The sequence below is a fragment of the Myotis lucifugus genome, unplaced genomic scaffold (genome assembly GCF_000147115.1).
Source record: "Myotis lucifugus unplaced genomic scaffold, Myoluc2.0 scaffold_408, whole genome shotgun sequence".
In the NCBI taxonomy this organism is placed as follows: Eukaryota; Metazoa; Chordata; class Mammalia; order Chiroptera; family Vespertilionidae; genus Myotis; species Myotis lucifugus.
The window spans coordinates 554,769-577,425 of record NW_005871456.1 but is presented as its reverse complement, the minus strand read 5'-3'; the positions used below and the strand labels follow the sequence as shown (position 1 = coordinate 577,425).

Genomic DNA, 22,657 nt, shown 5'->3' with positions numbered 1-22,657 from the left:
AGAGTGAGACAGAAACACCTATGTGAAAGCAGAAAAAGGATTGGCTGTCTCTTGCATGTGCCCTGACCGGGAATCGAAACGGCAACCTTTTGGTGCATGGGATGATGCTCAACCGACTGAGCCACACTGGCCAGAGCAATCAGGATTTTAAACCATGTACGTCAGAGCTGGGGCTCAGACACCTTGAGAGCCAGGTCAGAACGTGCAGGCCCCTGCCCCTGCAGCAGCAGCCAGGACAGCCTGTGAGGACACCCCTGCACTAGGGGCTGTGGGCCTCGGTGTGTCCGCCTCTCCCCTAGGGACCCCAGAGCTCAGGCGACTGGCAGGGGATGCCTGCCTGGACACGGGGAGCCCTGTGTCTTGGACCCTCCATCGCAGCAGTGACCTGGGCCCACAGACTCCATCAGGGCGTGGGTGGGGACCCAGAGGTCCCCCCACCTCCCCAGCTCAGTGTCCTCGGTGCCAAGTGATAGAGAACAGGCAGCTCTTGAAAAAACTAATATTTACTCTTCAAATGGGAGCTGGCACAGGCTGTTTCCTGCGACTGGCGTCGGGCTCGCCCGTGGGATGGACACACAGGAGCCACTCCGGGAGATGGGCAGATGCCCCACGGGCACCGGCATCCAGGATGAGACAATGTCCTCGAGGTGGGGACAGCGTGTTCCAAGGCGCCGTCCCACGCAGCATGGCTCTGCTTGCGCACCTTCAGGGCGGAGCCCTGTGAGCGAGTTCATCCCCGAGCTGGCCCGTGTCCCTTGCCCCTGGCCCCTGCTCGGATCCCTGGGGCCTCAGAGAATGTGCCTGGAACAACCGCTTGGGTTCGTGGTGGTCCTGGTCCCTTCACCCCGTCCAACTCCACCCGCTTCGGCTTTGCTTCCCCAGGCTCACTTGGCTGTGGGGCCAGAACAGGCTATTTCTGGGGCGGGAAGAAGGCCTGGCCTCGGGGCACCTCCGTCCCCTGCAGCTGTGTCCTGATCCCTGTGAGAGCCCATCAACTCGTGGCCTCACGTGGGAAAGAGTCTCCGCCAGGAAACTACTTGTCAGACAGCCTGAATCTTGGAAGCAGCGAGTCCCCAGTGGCCAGGGCCAGCTCCCTCCCGCCTGCTTTTCCCTCTGGAGTCCCCTCCTCCCTGCTCTCCCTGCCCCGTGGCTTCCAGAAGCCCTCCCTGACCACTATAGCCCTGACCTCGGCTTCGGTTCCCATCCCTGACACCGCTGAAGCAGCCCTGGAGGCGCAAACACTCTGGCAGCATGTGGGGGGCAGGTGTAGAGCCCCCAAAGGCAGGCCTTCTTGGCCTCATGGAGTTGGCAGGCCTGGGCACACCCAGGGCAAGCTCTCCAGGGGCAAGGCAGGCCACTGGCTCTCCCAGGGCCCTCAGGAACTGACTGACCACTGACCCTCTTTTATTAATTCCTCATCATCTCTAGACCTAACTCCCATGCTCCTGGTCCTGTGTAGGCAATCGTTCAAATGCATTAAACAAGTATATTTTTATTTATTTATTTTTTAATCCTCACCTGAGGACATGCTTAGAGAGAGGAAGTGGGGAAGGGAGATGAGAAAGAGAGAGAGAGAGAGAGAGAGAGAGAGAGAGAGAGAGAGAGAGAGAGAGAGAAAGGGAGAGAAACATTGATGTGAGAAAGAAACATCGTTCTATTGCCTTCTGTATATGTGCCCCAACCTGGGATGGAATCTGCAACCCAGGTATGTGCCCTGATCAGGAATCAAACCCGCACCTTTCGGTGCATGGAACAACACTCAACCGAGTCACTCCAGCTGGGCTGAACATGTATCTTTTAAAATACATTCTTACAAAATATTTTATTATTTTGTGTGCAATACATCTAATCATAAAATGTTATTTTTCACTCAACTTAATGTTTTGAAGCTCCATCCACATCCTATGTTACATGTAAACCTGGCACTTCTGCCTGTTGCGTGGTGCAAACTAGGTGTCCATGATCGGCACACAGATGCTTTCTGCCAACACAAATGATGCTTCGGGAAACACTTATCTTCATACATGTCCCCTTAAGGATCTGTGTAAGAATTTGCCAGAGATATAAAACCAGGAGTGAAGTTCCCAAAAGGCATGTACACAACTGCATTTGGGTAGGCAGCTGTATCAGTCAGCCTGAGCCGCCATAACAAAGACCACAGACTGGGTAGATCGAAGAATAGGAATTTATTTTCTCAGCCCTGGCGGCTAGAAGTCAGAGACCAAGATGTTGGCAGGTTGGTTTCTCCTGAGGCCTCTCTCCTTGGCTTGCAGACGGCCACCTTCTCCCTGTGTTTTCCCATGGTCTTCTCTCTGTACACGTCCGTGTCCTAATCTCTTCTTTTTCTTGTTGTTGTTTTGTTAATCCTCACCGGAGGATATTTTTTCCATTCATTTTTAGAGAGAGTAGAAGGGAGGAGAAACAGAGAGAGACACTGATTGGTTGCCTCCGACACAGGCCCCAACCATTGCCAGGGACCAAAGCTTGCAACTGATGTACATGCCCCTGGGACCATTCAGTCTGTGGGCTGACGCTCTAACCACTGAAAAGCCAGCCCTCCTGGCGCAGAAAGGGCACCCTATGTGGGCCAAGATTGCTTTTTCTGTGTGGGTGCTGCCAAGTGGGAGACAGCACCTCGTTCCCAGCCTGGGCACACCCAGGGCAAGCTCTCCAGGGGCAATGCAGGCCCCTGGCTCTCCGAGGGCCCTCAGGAACTGACCTGAGGGGAAGGGGCTCGGGGGCTACACTGGACTGGCTCCCTAGGATGGGCCTCAACTTCCCCAACCCGCGCAACGACAAGGGGATTGAGCCAGATGGTGTCGAAAGGCTCTGCCAACGCCGAACCTCAGAACTCAAAAACTCAGATGTTTATTTTGGACGCCTTTGGCCTCCTCTGAAAGATTCCGTGCAGGACAGATGGCGGAGGGAAGCTCGGAGCGTGCATTTCCCCACGTGCCTGGAGCCTGATCAGGAGAGGTGGGCGCCTTGCTTCCTTTCTGGGAATTTTATCAGCTGCCCAGGAGGACCTCGGCCCAAGGGCCCAGTCCTGAAGACTGGCTGGCAGCTGCGCCTCCTGGTGGCCATCTCGAGATGGGGCTGGTCTTGGGAGATAACTCACACCATCACCCTGGGAGTGGACCGGAGCCCGGAGCCAGGAGCCCAGGGCGGGGAAGTGGCTGTAAGGCAGGGGCAGCACCTGCAGGAAGGCAGGCCTTCCCGCCCCCAGGGCAGCACTGCGACTGCTTTTCTGGTTTCCAAGGTCTTTCCGCAGCCAGAGTCTGGGATTAGGGCTGAAGACTCTTGGGGTCCTTGCACCTGCCTAGACTCCACTGGACAAGAGGACCTGAATTTTCCTTCTCACAACTCACCCCCCTCCATTGTGCCGGGCCCAGGAAAGTGGGCCCATAACTCAGAATCTTTCACACAAATACAGACACACGAGTTAATAAGCACCTTGGATTTATTCTCCCCCCACGCCTGAAGCCACCTCGTTTAATGTACATATACACAGTATATAATGCCATACAACATTCTCCACATACATGAACACAAGTTTAGGCTTCACTGCTGTGCGGAAGTTTGTTAAAAGTACCCATCATTTGGTCAAAATAGGTCTTTGTTATTACATGGAAACGGTAAGCATTCAAAAGGAATATGTGAATTGTGGTTGCCCTGGCCCAGTCAGCCTCCGTCGTTCATGCTCTTAATAGAAAAGTCCATTAAACAAAACAGAATCCTGGGGGTCATGTGAATAACGCATTAAACACTACTTCTGAAGCAACCCCAGGATCACACAGGTGTAAAGGGGAGGGAAGGTCATATGTACCAAGCACAGGTTGGAGGGACAGAATGGATTTGGTAAGTTTACCCTAAATACAAGGCGCTTGTGGGCAACAGCCCCGCCGTCGGTACACACAGCCAGATGTTTCCATATCCGGCCATTCCCAGATTTCACTGACAAGCCCGTTTCCACAGGTTCCCTGCCAATGACGTTGCCCCAGCAACAGAATTTGACATCACTGCTCCCACACGGGAAACGCAGAGCGCTCCTCGTTGGGGGGCAGACCTTGAGGTTTGGTCTCTGGGTCTCTAGGACAGGTCTCAGCCACAACCAGCAGACTCCCCCGCCCTTCCGCCCCCCTGAATCCTGGAGGACCCAAAACCCATGGTGCCAAGGGCTCTGAGCCTGGAAGGCAGGGGCCAGGTCCAGGGGGTGGAAGAGAGGCCGCTACCTTTCTGGGTACTACCTCACATGGCAGTACCACAAAATGCCCCTTTTTGTAAAGGCCAGAAGACAGAGCTGTGCTGCGCCGCCTGAAGCAGGCACAGAATCTCTGTGCAGCGCGTGAACTCAAAGCCGTCCTGCCCATGAGGGATGGGTTCGCCCAGCATCCTCCTCCGCTGCGCTTTTGTCCTCAGGAGAGCACGCCAGGGGAGAGGCTGAGGTTATCACATCTCCCGGATGAGGACACTGGGGCCGGCGGGCAGTGACTCACCCACTGTGGTGCCGCTTCCCCAGCCTCACCCCTCACGGCACACCTGCTCTCTCCTGCTCCTCCTCTACGAACACGCAGGGCACAGGCGGAGCTCCCCGGCACCTGGGCAGGACTCCGTGCAGAACAATGGAATGTGAACCGTCAGAGCGGGGCACGCGTCTGGTCGCAGCCATTACCCCCATCCCTGCCGGTCCTCAGGCCTCGCCTGTGTTGACTGAGCCAGCGGCGGGCTCTCTGAGGGCCACCTGTCCTCCAGTTACAATGAGCGGCCGACTCCTTTGAGGAATGACCAATGGCAGCCCTGGATGGAGGTGCAACCCACAGCCTCCCCATGCCAAGGGGCAGCTGCCGTCTTCCAGCAGACAGAGAGCCCCCAGCTCTGATCCCTCACCCCCTGCTTCCCGCGCCCCAAATGGCCAGCCTGGCTGGTGGTCGTCTATGACGCTGAGCAGTGCTCACCACCAAAGCGATGCTTCCCTCCGAGACCAGACCCCCAGGAGCGTGCTGAAGCCCCTTGGGGTACACAGCCTGCGCCCTCTCTGAAGCTCCTGTACGTACCCTACCAGTTACAATGAAAGGTGCCTTTCCCACCCCTCCAGGGTCCAGGGTCAGCCTCTGTGGCCGGGGCTGGAGTGGGGGGCAGAGGTGGAGAGGAGGGGAGAACTGGAGAAGGGCGTCTGGGAAAAGAATGGAGCTCAAGGTGAGGTTGATAGAAATGATGAAATGATGATTCAATGTTTTCGTTTCAGCACTCCTCCAAACACCCTTCTCACAGCCCTCAAAGACCTTTAAAATGCTCGGCCCTGACTCAGTGCCTGTCAACAGCGTTCCCATTCCTCCTGCCACAGGCAGAGGGGCCTCTAGTACCAGAGGGAATCCCACCCCAAAGGTGCCGACTAGCTCCACTCAGGAAAAGGACCGCCCGGAAGGGTCCTGGTCACAGCCAGGCTCGCCGGGGGCACGGAAAGCAACAGAGTCCCCGTGCCTCCCCCACGGCACCCAGGGGAAGGGGAAACCCTGCTCGGGAGCCCGAGCCGCATTCCCGCCGGGACACTCGACAGGACACAACACTGACGCTCCTGATCTTGCAGCAGCTGATACCAGAAGGCACTTGTGAGGTTTCATTTCATCTTGTCCCAGACCTCATCCTGTGTGTGTGTGTGGGGGGGGGCGGGGGGGGGCCCAAAACTTCAGGCCTGGACCAAGTCACCCCTGAGCTGGTTTTGGCCTTGGACGAAATCTCCAGTCCTTCTTTCCTATCAGCAGTTTCTCCCTCCAGTGGGCTGAGGCCTCTCTCAGCTGGATTTCAGTTAAACAGTGTGTGTGTGTGTGTGTGTGTGTGTGTGTGTGTGTGGGTGGTCATGCGTTTGTACTGCTTGGCTGGTCCTCTTCTCCCTTTAACTTGCAAAAGGAAACCTCAAACCCCAAGACCACAGTCACTCAAGTGTGGAGACCATGACGGCTAATGCAGGGAGCACTCCCAAGAGGGGGACCCCTCAGCACAGCCTGCAATGCTTGCTGGGGCACTCCCAGGAGGGGGACCCCTCAGCACAGCCTGCAATGCTTGCTGGGGTGTTCCCAGGAGGGGGACCCCTCAGCACAGTCTGCAATGCTTGCTGGGCGTTCCCAGGAGGGGGACCCCTCAGCACAGTCTGCAATGCTTGCTGGGGCACTCCCAGGAGGGGGACCCCTCAGCACAGTCTGCAATGCTTGCTGGGCGTTCCCAGGAGGGGGACCCCTCAGCACAGTCTGCAATGCTTGCTGGGGTGTTCCCAGGAGGGGGACCCCTCAGCACAGCCTGTAATGCTTGCTGGAGTGTTCCCAGCAGGGGGACCCCTCAGCACAGCCTGCAATGCTTGCTGGGGCACTCCCAGGAGGGGGACCCCTCAGCACAGCCTGTAATGCTTGCTGGAGTGTTCCCAGCAGGGGGACCCCTCAGCACAGCCTGTAATGCTTGCTGGAGTGTTCCCAGCAGGGGGACCCCTCAGCACAGCCTGCAATGCTTGCTGGGGCACTCCCAGGAGGGGGACCCCTCAGCACAGCCTGCAATGCTTGCTGGGGTGTTCCCAGGAGGGGGACCCCTCAGCACAGCCTGCAATGCTTGCTGGGACGTTCCCAGGAGGGGGACCCCTCAGCACAGTCTGCAATGCTGGCTGGAAGTGGGTCACGGGCTCAGACGCTCAAGGCCTCTGGGGCTCGGGGCTGCAGGGCAAGCACATGGGCTCGAAAAGAAAACAAGTCATTCATAAGCTGCTCTACCAACTTTTACAGCTTCTTTGTGCTTCTACCATAGAAGGATCTGTCGCGCCTCCTTGGCTTCCCCCTCTATTTCACCATCTCCTCAAAACGATCTCCCAGAAAGGCTGACCATTCACCTGCTGGAAGTGCCAGAATTCTGCAGACCCAAAACCAATAGAGAGACAACGCTGAGGTTTCCATCGGAGGGTGTTGCCAGTAGGACTTTCATATCCAGATATTTTATTTGAGTAAAAATAGAAAATTCCATTATAAGAAAATAAAATCACTCTGGCAACAGTTCCACAACAGTTCCCAGCCACATACACTTGTTTTTCTTAAAGTGATACCAAGGTGGCTCAGTAGCAACACACCACCAGGAATAACCAAGGACGGCAAATCCACTGAAACAATATCCCTGCTTTCTCCTGTGCGCAATACCTCTTGCACTGCTTTTCAACTTATAAAAACTACCAAAATAGGATTTTTTTTAACTTATCAAGACTACATAATTCCACTCAAAGTATCCCATACAACTGTGGCTGAGCTATTCGGATCCCAGGCTTCTACCAACAACAATCTAGGGGCAGCTTCCAAACTGGCCCCTGGATGGCACTAGACAAGCTAAGATCGGACTCAGAGCCAGGTTTTGGGGGAACGATGATCACTCAGTATTTGGACAGTGAGATAAAGAAAAGGTTTTCTGAGCACAGGGTTAATTCTATATTTGTCAAGTTTTTAAAAAGTTAACACCTACTTAACTCTTATTCATAAAAAATGAGGCCCTTGATCCAACTAAGGTGACTGGGAAAGGCAGAGAGGAGTGATTAATTTGGGAGGTCTTCTGGGAACAGGTACACAGAGTCGAGGGTTCATCATTAAAATGACAGGCCCCAGCTGCCACGTGCAAGGCTGCCGGCAGCAGCCTCTCCCACCAGCGTCCGAAAAGTGCGCCTGTGGGAATCCGTGTGGCTCCCCTGCTCCAGTTCCAGACCCGCAGCAAGGAATCTTGCTCAATTAATTTTTTAAAATATTCAGATATGCCCTGCACATACATACAAAACATGGCCGTACCCACACTGTCCCACCACCATACAAGGTTATATTTATAAATTAAATAAACTGAGCTTTCTTAACCATTTTCTCAGCTTAAGTCTGTCCTTACCCTAAATGTAGATAAGTTCAATTTATATCCAAAATATATTTAACTGTTCTAAAAGTATCCTATTGATAACTATCCTGTTATCAAAAATGTAAACAAAATTTATGTTGCTTAATTCATGAACCATATTTTTCAGTTTTTAATTCACCCTGTACTGACCCTCAAAAAACCTAATCAAGTCACATTTAGACTAAAACGCTGATATGGATTTGAACGCGGTTCCTCAGAGACCACTGCCTATCACTAAACTAGCACTACTGAATCTAGGGGTTTATTGCATCATTCGGTTTAAAAGACCAGAAGAATTCCCTTCTGGTCTTCCGATACGCTCTGTCTGAATTCAGCCCAGCGTCTGCCGTCCTAGGTAAACGTGTCCAACTGGAGAGCCGGCAGCAACGCTCAGCTCGAAACGGGCCTGGGCATCGAGCGACCCCATGCCTCCACTGCACCTGTCCGAAGTCCCCACTCTCGCTCGGTCCCGTCTGGTCCAAATGAACTTCAAGGATGGAAACTGGAGGTGAAGTCGAGAAGCCAAAAGGGAAACACAGATGACCCTCATGAGAAAGAGGAAGGGCCCGTTCCTCACACTCCACAGTCAGCCGGCTTCTCCTGGAGCTGCCTCGTCAGTATCTGGTGCGAAGACAGGGAAGCCACGCCCACGTGGAAGAGGATCTGCCAGAGGTTCCTCAGCCCGTGCAGGTACGCGTTGCCCAGGCAAATAAAGAGCAGCATCAGCACCACCTTCGTCGTCCTGGCTGGACTGTAGACCAGGTACAGGTAACACTGAAATGACAGCAGGAGGGGAGGTCCAATCGGGCAGTGAAATGGCCCCGGGCCAGATGCAAGATTCACTTCTCACACCTGCCACGTGCGTCATTTCACCCACGTTAGCTTATTACACTGAACTCATCACACTGAGGCTGCCACTCGCTGGGTAAGTCACTGTTCACCACTGGCGGGAAGTGGAGATTCGGAAGAGAGAAGGAAAGTGAAACAGATATCACAGGAGGAATCAGAACATCGCACTCCTGAAAGAAGCTTAGGAAATACAGACAGAAATGCAGAGGAAGAAGAGAGGGGGGTCAGGGGCACACAGCCAGGCCAGGACACCCGACAAGCCTGACTGGCCTCCCAGTGACGTTTTCCCTCAGGGGCTCACGGCAGGTGAGAAAGGCGGTGAGAGGAGCTATGCTTTTCCCAGTTTAGCGCTTCCTGAGTTACAGGCCCACAGGGTCTGCTGTCCCCGAGACAGCTCCCTTATCACATCCTCAAAAGCCTCTCCTGTCGGAGATGGGAAGGTCTCAGCGGGAAGAGGGACTGATATTTTGTGTCGGGCTCTCACATGGAAAAGAGGCTGTTCTTGTTCTGCAAAAGGTGGAAACAGCTTCTTGCTTTGATGTTAAAAAAAAAAAAAAAAGTACATTCTCAAAACACAGGGCAATCTGACCAAGGTTCAGCTCAGGGGGAGGGAGAGACCCCCGTGGAAAGAGCTAAGAAATGAGAAGGCAGCTGCGGGACTGGTGGGGGGTTTGTAAGATTCCGCAGCCTGAAACGCAGCTCCACGAACCGTCCACAGGCAACACACATGGTTTCCGAGACGTGTTTCTAAAGTTTGAGGGCATTTTCCATTTTGGGCTGAAAATTTCTTTTTGCACAATCATGAAATTCTTTAAAAATACACCATTTAGGGTGTGGAAGAGAGAGGAAGTGCCCTAAGAACAGAAATTTTAATTTAAAAAAAAACTTGAAGATGAGAAAGTATTAAATCCTAGCCCAGTGGAGGACAAGAGAATCACAGCCAGGTTTTTACTAGAATTAACTCTGCGTTTGGAGATTCAAAAGCTCCTTTTTACTCCACCCCTTACATATGCATCTTATCTGAAAATAACTAAATAATAATCAAGGCTCTCTGATGTTATAATTTTTGTTTCATTCCCTAAGGGCAGATTTGAGTCAGATAGTACTATTATTTTTTTAATATACTTTTATTGATTTCAGAGAAGAAAGGAGAGGGAGAGAAAGAAACATCAATGATGAGAGAATCATTGATCGGCTGCCTCCTGCATGCCCCACACTGGGGATGGAGCCCACAGCCTGGGTATGTGCCCTTGACCGGAATCAAACCTGGGACCTTTCAGTCTGCAGGCTGACACTCTATCCACTGAGCCGAACCGGCTAGGGCAGTACTACTATTTAAAACACTTTTTACCTCTCCTTGTTTTAAAAACACACATGCAGCCGCAGCCGTGACCTCTGCAGAAGGACGTTTCTGCACTTGGGTTGTCCAACAACAAGCAGGAGGCAAGGCCCTGCTGCAGCAAGGCAGGCCCCGCCCAGCCCCTGCCATCGCATCCCCCCCTCCCCGGAGGCAAGGCCACGTCCGTCCCTGCTCTCTGCCTGACACCATGGAAGGCCCTGCAGCCCAGCGTTCCCTTGCTGAGCCCAAAGTTCTCCCTCTGTTAAATGAGAGGTTAGGGCAGGATGGGCCTAGAGCCCACGTTGTCCATGATTTGAACCAAGGCCTTGGTGGAACAAAATTAGAATCTAGAAACGTGCTGATGGTTCCCACCAAAGAAGGAAATAAGGCCATGGGTTTAACCCACTCGGCACACTATCAACATTTCACTCACCTGGAAAATGCAGGCTACGAAAGGAATAAGAAAAGCCAGAATATTTCCAACTTCCTCGTGGGTAACCTAAAACAAATAGGAGGAACACAAGAAAAGGAATATTTAGGTGAAAGGAAACACGATCCGGTCTGGCATGGTTGACAGCACACAATCCCTGGCTGGGTGAGACACGAGTCCCTGTTTATCTATCAACCAGGGGTTGATGTGCAATTGTCTTCAATGACCTGGGCACACCGTGCGCCCTCCCCACGCATCTGTGCTAAGCCCTCAACCTGAAATGCCCCCAACGACCTCGCCACCTCTTAAAGTCCTCCCCACCTGTCAATACCAAGCTTTCCCTAATTCCTCCCATGCCCAGGTTCTGCGCCTCCTCAGTGACGTCACCACACTCTGCTCTGTGCCCATGAGGCAGGGACTGTGTCTTAACCATCCTGTTGGCCAGGCACCAGTTCTGGCGTGTACGGACATTGGTAAGTAACAGGTTATGAGTCATCATAAACAATAGGAGCGGGAACCACACCACACACGGCCGAAGACAGGATGCGGTAACAGGCAGTCACGGTTCTTGTAGCACAGGCCTGCTGCCATTCCCCCAACGGGCCGGCCTGCGTCAGGGCCCTGAGACTCAACAGCAGCCATGCCTCAGACTTCAGCCATCATGCACTGGGGCATGAGCACTGTGGCTCTGTCTTTGAAAGTAATACCTGCTTACGCTCATGATGATTCTAGACCAGCCGTGGGCAAACTATGGCCCGCGGGCCGGATCCGGCCCGTTTGAAATGAATAAAACTAAAAACAAAAAGAGTCCATACCCTTTTATGTAATGATGTTTACTTTGAATTTATATTAGTTCACACAAACACTCCATCCATGCTTTTGTTCCGGCCCTCCAGTCCAGTTTAAGAACCCATTGTGGCCCTCGAGTCAAAAAGTTTGCCCACCCCTGTTCTAGACTCTTATAAAGTGTTTGAAATATTTCAAAATTTAAAAACATTAGACTAGAAAGGTGCTTTGAGAGGAGCAGGCTGGAAAGTCAACTCCCTGGTGACAGTTTTGGACAAGGACACAGAGAAGTGGGATCTGCATGATATCAATCAGTCTACTAGACTCAAACTTTTGCCCAGCGTGGACAACCCAGCCCTGTAATGATTCCGGGGGTCCCAAGGGCCACGGGGGCCAGACTCCCTTGTACCAAGTTGTCCATTTCTCACCAGTATCCCAAAGGCCCCTTTGGCTTCTTAGAAAAATGATACGAAAGAGCACGTTTCATATTTGTTCAACTTACTACAAAGAATAAAATTAGAAATAAAAATTTTATTTGAATTTTAAAGCCTTAGTACATAATAACCTTATAAATAAAATATGTGTTTCAGTTATAAGGTTATCAGTTTCCTCCACCACGTGTCCTTCCATTTAACCTGGAAAGAAAAGGTTACCTGTAAAGAATGCTCTGCAAGGTGAATGCCACGAATGAGATTCAGCGCCGCGCACATGATGTTGAGGACAAGGGAGAGGACACCCAGGGCCGTCACTGGTTCCATTCGGAAATTAGGAGCTTCACAATTAAAACAAAGATAGTAAGTGTCTAGTAGTGAAAATGCCTTCTACATGAAAAGAAATAAATGAAGACATGACCTAGACCTCCACTGACAGGTTATGCTAAACATGCATGTTCATTTAAAAAGCAGCTGTAGTTAGAAGGGGAAGGGCAAGAAATGACAGGCAGAATGGATCTGGGAATCTAGGGAAGTTTCCTCAATGGCCACGTGACAATGTCTCGAGACGTTCTGGATGGTCACACTGGGGACAGGCCATTACTGGCACCCACTGGGTAGAGGCGATGAATGCTTCTACACATCCTGCGATCCACAAGCCGGCCCCACAACAAAGCACTATCCAGTCCACGTGACACTGAATGTTGTCCTTGTCAAAAAAGAGCGGAGCATTTTACAAGCTGAGAGTCGATGTGTGTGACAGAAATGCTCTCAGAAACTGACAGCTAATTCACAAATAAAGCCATACCAGCAAACTGCTTTAAGTCAGGATTTCTCTTGCTGTGCTCTTTCTAAATCATCCTTCCTTGTCCTTTCATCTCTCACATACACGGCCATGCACACGCACACACAGACAGCTTGCTGCAACCCCACGGATGCCTATTGTTGGTGTTAGGGTCTCCACCGAGCAAGTCAATGTTCCTGTTAGAACAGAATGTGCCACCTGCACAGGTTTTAGCCTCAGGACAACAGGGTGAGCCAAACCACAGTATACTGTTGTCCTAGAAGGATAGGCAAGTATTTGTTCCTCTTGTCCAAGTGGTTAAAAAACAAAACTTATGTCACAAAGTTACCCCATCTCAGACACAGCAAAGGAGGGGTTCAACCAGCCAATCTTCCTTCCCAACATAAATTACAACTGACTGACTAGCCTGAGAGCCAATCCAGGAATTTGTTGGTCAAAACATTCAATTAAAACACAAAGTTAAGCCAAAAGCATGAACACTTTTAATATACAACTTTTAAAGTTCAAGCAATGAGTTTAGTATAAAAGTTAAAATAATTATATTGTTGTAGTATAGACAGCTCTTTCTTTCAGAGCAAAATTCAGCTCTTCACCATTACAAAATCCTTACAATGTAAATATCCACCTTAACTAAGAGCAGGTTTAATTGTGTATAACTGTAAACAAGGAATGCTGCCCTAACTGGTTTGGCTCAGTGGATAGAGTGTAGGCCTGCAGACTGAAGGGTCCCAGGTTCGATTCCGGTCAAGGGCATGTACCTTGGTTGCAGGCACATCCCCAGTAGGAGGTGTGCAGGAAACAGCTCATCGATGTTTCTAACTCTCTATTCCTCTCTTTTCCTCTCTGTGAAAAATCCATAAAATATATTTTTAAAAAAACAAACAAGGAATGCTAACAATCATGCTTCATTATATGTCAGGCATTGAGTGTAATGCCAGACTGTCAGAGAATGCCAGGGCATGTGGTCACATTCATTAACACCTCATTCATCAGATAAGGACTCAGGTGTCCGCAGGGATAGAGGGAGGCCCCCAGTTCTCACGGAGAACCAGGCAGTGAGAGCAACAGAAGCCCTGGCTCTGGCCCTGCCCACACTCGTCCCCTAGCCCTCCCGGCCCTCCATCAAGGAGAACGGGGTCTCTCAGTGGAGACTTGCAGTATTTCACTAAGTGATGAGATAAAGATTCATTGTCAAAGGAATAAAGATAGATAAAGAACAGATAGATGGATGGATGGATGGATAGACAGGAAGACAGGTGTACAAATCTGTACAAGTGACTTCCAGGAAAAGAGAATGAACCTCCTTGACAACAGTCAAACCCGTAGACTTCATCCTGGTTAAGAAAACAATCTGCCAAGTCACTCTTTTCCTGAAATTCATCATAAGAGTCACCTCCCCTCAGATCAACTCACTGTTATAACTGTCAAATTTCTTAAAACGGCCACCCAGGAAATATATTAACATACAAGGTATTTCCACACATCCCCCCCCCAAAAAAAAATACCTTCCTAGTGAAAGAATTCAATGTCCCTTTGAAATATATAACATCCCCTCCCCTTCAGCAACCTCCGAGAGCAGCAGGCCACTTACCGGGCTCCAAGGGCATCTGCGTGTGACCGTTCATCACCCCGTTTGCCACATCTGGGTCGTCCAGAGTGAGAACTGCTGGAGGCTGGAACTCCAGCTCCTCCTGAATCTTTTCTAAGCTGCTCCCCAACTGAGCAAAAGTCACGTGGTTAAAATGCCACTTCACTTTCTGAATGATGCTGTCTGCAACAAGAGAGCACCCCAAGTTGAGGATTTTCTTCACAACGGGTGTTATAAGACAATACGTACAAAGTGAACTTCACATTTCCAATCAGGCTAATGTCAGCCAGACTCTCAAGAGTGTCAAGTTATACACAAAGGTCAAACGATCCCTCCATAGCATGACTGGTCATATCAGTCTCTCCAGAGCAGAGTGATTGAAATTCACCTCGGTGACAAGGGGGTCGGGGGAAGAGGACTTGATTCTTAGCTCAGCCACTTGTGACAGTATAATCCTAACAACTCACAGAATATTTCTAAGCTTAAAAAATGGGGATGCCGAAACCGGTTTGGCTCAGTGGATAGAGCGTCAGCCTGCGGACTGAAAGGTCCCAGGTCGATTCTGGTCAAGGGCATGTACCTGGGTTGCAGGCACATCCCCAGTGGGAGATGTGCAGGAGGCAGCTGATCGATGTTTCTCTCCCATCGATGTTTCTAACTCTCTATCTCTCTCCCTTCCTCTCTGTAAAAAATCAATAAAATATATTTTAAAAAAAAAAATGGGGATGGTTATTCTCGACCTGGTTATCTCAAGAAAAGGCATGTGAGAAAAAAATGACACATGAACGTGAATGTGCTGTGCCAACCAGGATTATACATTTGAAAGGCATTGGTTTTCATTCTTTTATTTATGTTAGCACTGATTTATTGTCAAGTTTTTGGCCCGTGGGCCACAGTTTGCTGACCCCACTCGCCAGGGCTGTGGTGACTGACCCGTACAGTTCTCACCATCCCTCCAGCTGCCCCAAGGCTCTGGAGAGATGACAAGCCAGAGTGTTAAACCTCGAAGTTCCCAGGCCTCTCCCATCCCAGTAAAATCTCAGGATAGACGGCTGTTCTCCAGGGATATCTTACCACACCTCCAATGACTTTCCTTGAGGGTCAAAGCCAAATCTAAACTACAAATCTACACACGCCATGAGCGAGAACAGTAAATACAAAAGAGGGTTACAAACCAAATTCCAGAAAGGCGTATGGCCTGGAGGCTAGGCCAATGCAGGTGGTGTCATAGGAAGCTGTGAATTCCCACCACAAGGTCTCCAGGAAGCAGAAGGCCATGGCTGCTGGGCACCGGTGGGAGCAGATAGCCATGCAGGCCACATCCCCTGAAGAAGAAAAGCTGAAACAAAAGGGCGATATCTACATTAGCAGGAACAGACCCATGGACGACCGCCCCTCCCTCAACACCCAGACACAACCTTGCCTCCACTCTGGACCTGCTGGTTGCATATATGTGTCCTCAGCTAGACCTACCTGGGTCTGCGCCTTTCTTATACTTCCTCTGAAATGTATAGCGGTATCTGCCATTATTCATATCCAAAGTGCATGTTCCATTAGAGGGAAGTAGCCTCAGATTTCTCTGCATCTTAGAGGAAAATGATTTTCTTTTTTAATCTACATCAAAAGGTGTTCTAACACTGAGTCAGACGGGCATCCTGAAATGACACCCACTCCTTTCAGGCTGTCACGCTATTATTTCAAGTTCTGGGGACTCTACTTCCCCTTTCTGTGTTGCCTCCTGACTCCCACGCATTGTGGGCCTTCTCCTCCAGTGTTTGTCACTTCTGCTGACGGCTCGTCACTGCAGAGCCTGCTTTCTCCTGGGGGACTCCCTTGAGGCCTGACTTGAGGCTCACTCTTCATGAGGATCTGCATTTGCCTTGGCCTGATGCTCCCGTGTCATCAGTGTGGAACCGACACTGATATTTGAACCGTGGCTTAGGAATTCCTAGCCTGTGGGGAGTATAAAGTATAAGCTCAGCCCTAGCTGGGTTGGTTCAGTGGTTACAGCGTCGGCCTGCGGACTGAAAGGTCCAGGGTTCAATTCCGGTCAAGGGCACATGCCCAGGTTGCAGGCTCAATCCCCAGTGGGGGGTGTGCAGGAGGTTACCAATCAATGATTCTCTCATCATTGATGTTTCTCTCTCTCTCTCTCTCTCCCTCTCCCTTCCTCTCTGAAACCAATAAAAATATTTAAAAAAAAAATATATATATATATAAATGAATAAATATACCCACATTTCTGGGTGTTTCTGGCAGAAGTGTTTTTAGGTTATGTTATCCACCACCTTTTTGTAATTGGAAGTCTATATAAAAACGTTTTCAATTTTTAAACAAGAATGACATCCTCCTTGTATAAGGAATTTTCCAGCAGAGCCTAAGTCTCTAGGCTGAAGGTGTTCCTACTTGAAAGAGGACCCCTATTTATGGGCTGAATTGTGTCTCCTCCCCCCCCCCCCAAATATTGAAGTCCTAACTCCTAGTACCTGTGAATATGACCTTATTTGGAACTAGCCTTTGTAGCAGTAATCCAGACAAAATGAGGTCATGATGGAATAAGGCATAATGGGTTAAGGTGGGCCTTCATCCAACGACTGGTGTGAAATCTGGTCACAGAGACGGAAGGAAGAAGCCCATGTAATCACGGAGGCAGAGACTGCATGAGGCTTCTGCAACACAGAGTGACGATGACCGCTGGCAACCACCAGAAGGTGCTAGAGAGGCACGGGAAGGATTCCTCCTTAGAGCCTGAGAGAGCGCGCGCCCTGCTGACACCCTGACTCCAGACTTCTGGCCTCCTGAACCGTGAGAGAACACGTTTCTGTTGTTTTAGGGCAGCGTGTGGTCATTTGTTATGACAACCCTAGGAAAGTAATTCAACTCCTTAACTACAAAATAAGCTATGGTACTGCTCCCCTGTAAGGGAATAAGTCTGTTTCCTCTGTGAAAACAGTGACTATTAAATGCAAAGACAAATGAGTAGAAGATTTTATACTCCACTTTTCAAAAAACTGAAATGCCCAGAGTTTCATTCGAAGCCATGGACTTTTTTCCCTAACAGAGAAAAGGCATGCTGTTTCCGGTCCAGCACGAAGCTCCCACAGAACGTCAGATTATCACAGCACAGTGGGGACGGTGGTTTCAGGCTTCCAGAGGAAGGAGTCACAGGCATGGCGGGCGCAGCTCAGGTTGGCTCCTGAGGGCCCACTGCCCACACCGCAGGGTGACAGCTGCACGTGCCTGCCACCTGGCACCCTCTTCGGGCCCCATTCCTTCTCACCTGACTCCACCACCGAGCCTGGAGTCAGGCCTGGACTTTTCCTTTTTGTTTTTCTGAGTCTGAGACTGAATTCCACTGAAAGGATCCCACCTTATCAGGTCAACTAAAAATTCACTGTTCAAGGGAGCAAAAGGCACTTGGGAGCAAAAGAAGGCCTAGATGGTAGCAAACAATGGTATACAATTATAACCAGCCATTCTAATATTTCAAAACCTGCCTTGCCCTAATCCCTCCGTAGAATGGCTTTTTGCTCTGAGACCTAGAATAAGAAATGATAAAAACCATGAGGATCAGGCCCTGTATCATATTTAGTAATTATTTCTCTTGTTCCCTCATTATACTTTAAGCTTCTTGAGGAGAGGGACGTATTTTTCATTGTCGGGCTCTTGGCACGTAACTAAATTTTTTAAATTTAAACATTTTTCAAAAAGTTAAAAAATTTTAAAGCAAAACCTGAAGGCAAGAACTCTTGTCTTTTTTCTTAATTTTTTGGCTTTCTGACGCTCCGTTTTCTTCTCTGCCATTTTAATCTATATCTCTTCCCTCTTCACCTTTTTTCCACCCCTGCATCCAGTGTAGAAAATCTCCGATACGAGAGGCATGAAAACTGGTTGAAGGCGGGTCTCCTAATGCCACTAACAGAAGCAGCAGGTGCAGCAGCAATGCTGAAGGCTCCCTTAACTCTATTGTGCACACACACAACCTCCGACCACTGTCCGATGCTAGATCTACTTTTTTTTAATGTTTTTATTGATTTTTAGAGAGAAAGGAAGGGAGAGGGATGGAGAGAAACAATGGTGAGGGAGAAACATCATGGATCGGCTGCCTCCTGCACACCCACTTCTGGGGATCGAGCCCACAACCCAGGCATGTGTCCTGATTGGAAATAGAACCACGATCTCTCGGTTTCTGGGTCGACACCCAACCACTGAACCACACCGGCCAGGCTAGGTCTCCTTTTAACATGCCGTGTGATCTGCACAACGTTACCTGAACATATGACAGAAGTAGCCCCGGCTTTGCTGATGTTCTGGGAAAGTGAACATGCGTGCTTACTGTATACTGAAGTCACGTCCTTGTGCAGAACCTCGACCTGGATACTGGGCCAGTCGCAAGGCTAAAGTCTTGAGCCGTCTCCTGATTTCCAGAAACTCTTGGGTGTGGTAGAAGTCAGTGGAGGCCGAGAGGGGCAGTCCATCCCTCACCCTTACCACACAGGCGAAGAGGATCATGGACATGGTCCGCAAGAGAAGTCATGAGGACACCTGAGGGAAGCAAGGTCACCTTGTTACTGAGGACCAGATGACGGTGCCAGAGATCCCCGTCCTCGAAATGCGCGCTCCATTTCAACCCTCACCCCCCATCATGGCGAATGTTGCTTCTCTTATTATTTCCCTGGTCTCTATGGCTGTCACTCCCAATTTTCCTCCCTCCATTATCCTCCGTGCCTCTTCTTTTCTTGTAATCCTCCTGTTCCTTTTCTCTAATGAATCTCTCCTTTTCCAAAATTAAACCAACCAGGATGAGGTGGAAAGGAACAGAGAAGCAAGGAGGCAGGGGCAGAGGGCTCAGGAGCAACGGCAATGACAATGGGTAGCTGGACACAGGTAGCAAGATGACGCCAAAGGGGCAGGATGTGCCTGATGCTGAAGAGCAGGCATGGGGTGCAGGGACCGGTGCATTTCAGGTCACCCAGGGAGGTGGGTGCTGAGCAACTTAGGGATCCTAAGCATCTAACCTAAAGGAGGTAGAAAGGAGAGCAGAGGGCAAAGATGGAGCTGAGAGAGTATTCAGCAGGTCCTCCTGAATTTCTGCAAATTTTTGATACAGGGTCAGTCTTCAAAATGATGACTGAGCGCCTACAGATGGTTAACAGAAATCACTTAGCGAATTGCATTACAGGAAGATACGCAATATTTGGCCTTGATATGTGAACACCATTAAGAAACAAAGGAAACAGATTCTGAGCCCTCATGGTGCCTTTGGCAAATTAGAAGCAGCCCGGGCCAGTTCTGCTGACAGAGCCTGGCTGGGTTTTAGCCCCATCTGTCAACTCTGCAGGTGCTTGTACAGGGCATCGCGCGCACATCTGCACGGCAGCCCCGCAACCCGGGGTTAGTGAGGCGGCCACGACAGCTTGAACCGGTCTTTCCACTCCCCCACACATCCCGTCTCACAGATCCTGTTTTCGAGAGGATGTGAATAGGTTCATACACTGGTGGGCTTTTCTTCCAAGGAACTCTAGACACGTAACCTTTTCGGCACCTCAGTTCCTGGGAGCGGTAGGAAAGGGGAGCCCCCAGGATGCACACCACTCTCGTCACTTCTGTGCCTAGTCTTCGTCTATATCTGCCACTTTTCTAATCTCCCCATATCCAAACCCACATCAAGGCCTATTGCAATCCACCCTTTCCATGCGACCTTCTCAGACTGAGGTACGACTCGATTTGATAAAATATTTTAATCTGCCTCTCCTATTTCCTATATCCTCTTCTCAGCTCTATTTATAAACTGCTCGAGTTACAGATAATCCTTTTTCTACCAGCAAAAACGTTGTGCCTAGCTAGAGGCCACCCTGGTTCCCCAAGTTTTTTTATTTTTCCTCTCCCCTTTACCCTTAACCCTCTCCCGGAGAAATGACCAGGCCTGGTGAAATGGTCACTTAAACAAGCAAAACAAGTTGCATTTGGCACACAAATATTCACACACAAGTTTTCACCATAAGGCGTACTGCCTAATCCTCATATACACAATACAGAAAACAAAACTGAGTCATGTCACCCTTACTGAATTCGCTCTGTCACAGGACTTAAGATTTGTAGCCAAAACCGGTTTGGCTCAGTGGATAGAGCGTCGGCCTGTGGACTGAAAGGTCCCGGGTTCGATTCCGGTCAAGGGCATGTACCTGGGTTGCGGGCACATCCCCAGTAGGAGGTGTGCAGGAGGCAGCTGATCGATGTTTCTCTCTCATCGATGTTTCTAACTCTCTATCTCTCTCCCTTCCTCTCTGTAAAAAATCAATAAAATATATTTTAAAAAAAAAGATTTGTAGATCATGAAGGCGCCTCTGTTCCACTTTGCTTGGGGAGGGGGTGGGGAGAAGGGTAGAGGTCAACTGTCAATTGTTAAGAGCTAAAGGAAAGGAGGGGACTGAAAGTGATAGCAACGAATATTATACACCAGGCGCTGTGCTAGAAACTCTTCCATTGGTAATGTTATTTCGTGCTCATGACTACGAAGTAGGCATAATCTGCACTGGACAGGTGTGAATAGTGTAGCTGCAAGGCTCAAGTGGTAGAGCCAGGATTCAAACCCAGATTTTATTACTCAAAATACTCGAAAGCCAATAATCTTTCCACTACACTATTGCTTCTCAAATCCGATCTTTAGTATTACCGCTACTCCATTCCTCTAAAACAATTCCTTCCCCTAGGGGCACTGATACTCAAAACTAATCACAGACCTGTTCGTAGGCACCTGTTGCAATGGCTCCTTATTGTATTACTTTATTCTTTCTGACCATGTCGCAAATGTCACCAATTACTCTTCAACACTCGTGATATTATTTTTGTGGCTTTGGTTTCTCCAATCCTAATTCTCCCCCGGGGTGCTTTCTTTCTCTGGCTCTGGAGGTCCAGATGTAAGCTTAACAATGGACACACAAGTACACCACCTCCTCCTACACCTGGTGTTCAGAAAAGCTGGTCCAGTACAGCCACGATCTGATAAACCAAATCTTACAAGATCTGCACGCCAAGGGAAGTCTGCTGTTAAAACTAAACGATACTCCTGGCATGAGTTTCGTGGATAATTAAGGAAATAATCGCCCGCTCTCTCTTTTGGACACACCCATCTCCTCCCACCGGAAGCGGCGCTCGGTGCGCATCTGACAGCTGACAGTTCTGCAGGTGCGCGCCTGGGAGGGTCCCAGTCTGGAGAGCGGCGGGCACCGGGAAGGGAGACCGGCGACTCCGGGAAGCCCCGCAGAGCCCGGTGGGGCTAAGGCTGGGCCTGCCGGAGGGGCGGGCCCGGAATCGCCTCCACCTCCAGGCCCGCCCTGCGCCACACCGAGTCCGCCTGCTGTCGGCTAACGGGCCGCTGCGCCCGCCTCCGCCCGCAAGCCCTCACCTCTCCCGGACGGCGGCCTCCGGGAGTCAGCAGCCTCCCTCCGCGCCGCCGAGCCACCCGCCGCCTCGTCCGCTACCTTAGCCCCCAGGGCAGACCCAGCCCAGATCACTGGCAGCCCAGGCGCAGGTAGGGGACAGTGCGCATGCGCGCGTCTTCAACTCCTATTCGCTGCTGCTAAGCAACACTCGCACCCGAACCGACCAATCCTGGCGTGACTCCGCCGCCCCTCCCGGCAGGGTTAAGAATGAAGTCGTTCTTAAAGGGCCGCGACCCACAGGCAGAGGGGGCGTGGCTGGGCGCGCGCCTCCCAACTCTCTTCCCTTTCCCCGGGCTCACCCGCAGGGTCCGAGAGGTCCAGGCCTGTATTTCCCGCGCCGGGAAGTGGCAGGAGGCCTCACGGTCCAAGCTCGATTCCTGCCGGAGTAGCAAACAGCACTGACACGCCGAGGCGAGGGTTCCGGGCGTGGGTTCCGACGTCGCACGGCTGGGCGGCCGGCCCGAAATAGGCAAGCCAAAGAGCACAGCCTCCTGCCAGCCTGGAAGAGAAGCCAAAGTCTAGGGACACACCCCGGTCCGGGCCGGAGGCTCTCACAGATGGGCTCCAGGGAGACTGGGCAGCAGAGTTCACCCATTTATTCTTTCAAACAGTTCTGAGCACCTGCTGTGTGCCAGGCACCATGCCAGGCACTGCGCCCGTGGCGAGGAACTCCTGACACTGAAAACTACGCGAAGAGAGGAGGGCAGAGTGAGAGCACCCATCAAGCAATTACACCACCCGTGTTTAGATACAAACCGAGATATGCGCTCTTCAGGGAGGAGCAAGCTTTTTTTTTTTTTTTTTTTGAGAGAGAGAGAGAATTTACAGCGTCTTCTGGCCTGGACTTTGTTGTCCGGTGATGCCTCTCTGAGAACGTGACACTGGCTTAGTAGCTACCAGGACAAAAAGGAAAAGAAGAGCGTTTCAGACAGAAGGGAACGGGATCCCGTAGGAAGGACTCTGTGTGCAAGGCAACGGGACTCCTTGAGGGATGACAAGAAGTTGGGGAGCACATGGGGAGTTAGTATGTAATAGGCACAGAATTTCAGTTGGACAAGCTGACATATGGTGGAAATCGATGG

At 50.7% G+C, this 22,657-nt stretch overlaps 1 protein-coding gene across 7 annotated transcripts; it reads right to left on the bottom strand.

Annotated features, from left to right (window-relative positions):
- Positions 1 to 6,928: 6,928 nt before the first annotated feature.
- On the bottom strand, positions 6,929 to 22,091 carry SEC22C (SEC22 homolog C, vesicle trafficking protein). 7 transcript variants are annotated; one of them, XM_014467654.2, is made up of 7 exons: positions 21,875 to 22,091; positions 18,467 to 18,675; positions 15,306 to 15,469; positions 14,134 to 14,313; positions 11,960 to 12,078; positions 10,524 to 10,589; positions 6,929 to 8,676 (listed from the first exon to the last, which is right to left on the bottom strand). In XM_014467654.2, the coding sequence occupies exons 2-7, from the start codon at positions 18,646 to 18,648 to the stop codon at positions 8,476 to 8,478; spliced, it is 912 nt and encodes a 303-aa protein (XP_014323140.1). In that variant the 5' UTR covers positions 18,649 to 18,675; positions 21,875 to 22,091; the 3' UTR covers positions 6,929 to 8,475. The 7 variants fall into 7 exon arrangements, with proteins under 7 accessions (XP_014323140.1, XP_006102366.1, XP_023599462.1 ...); XM_006102304.3 differs by lacking the exon at positions 21,875 to 22,091 and adding an exon at positions 21,539 to 21,669; XM_023743694.1 differs by lacking the exon at positions 21,875 to 22,091 and adding an exon at positions 21,615 to 21,633.
- Positions 22,092 to 22,657: the final 566 nt, after the last annotated feature.

Bases quoted from the DNA above. Each gene is read 5' to 3' on its own strand.
- SEC22C (XM_014467654.2), bottom strand. From the start codon at position 18,648: ATGTCCATGATCCTCTTCGCCTGTGTGGTAAGGGTGAGGGATGGACTG. The intron at 15,470-18,466 runs GTAAGCACGCAT...CTTTTGTTTCAG, and splicing joins GGACGTGACTTCAGTATACA to CTTTTCTTCTTCAGGGGATG. The intron at 10,590-11,959 runs GTAACCTTTTCT...TATTTGTTTTAG, and splicing joins TTGCAGAGCATTCTTTACAG to GTTACCCACGAGGAAGTTGG.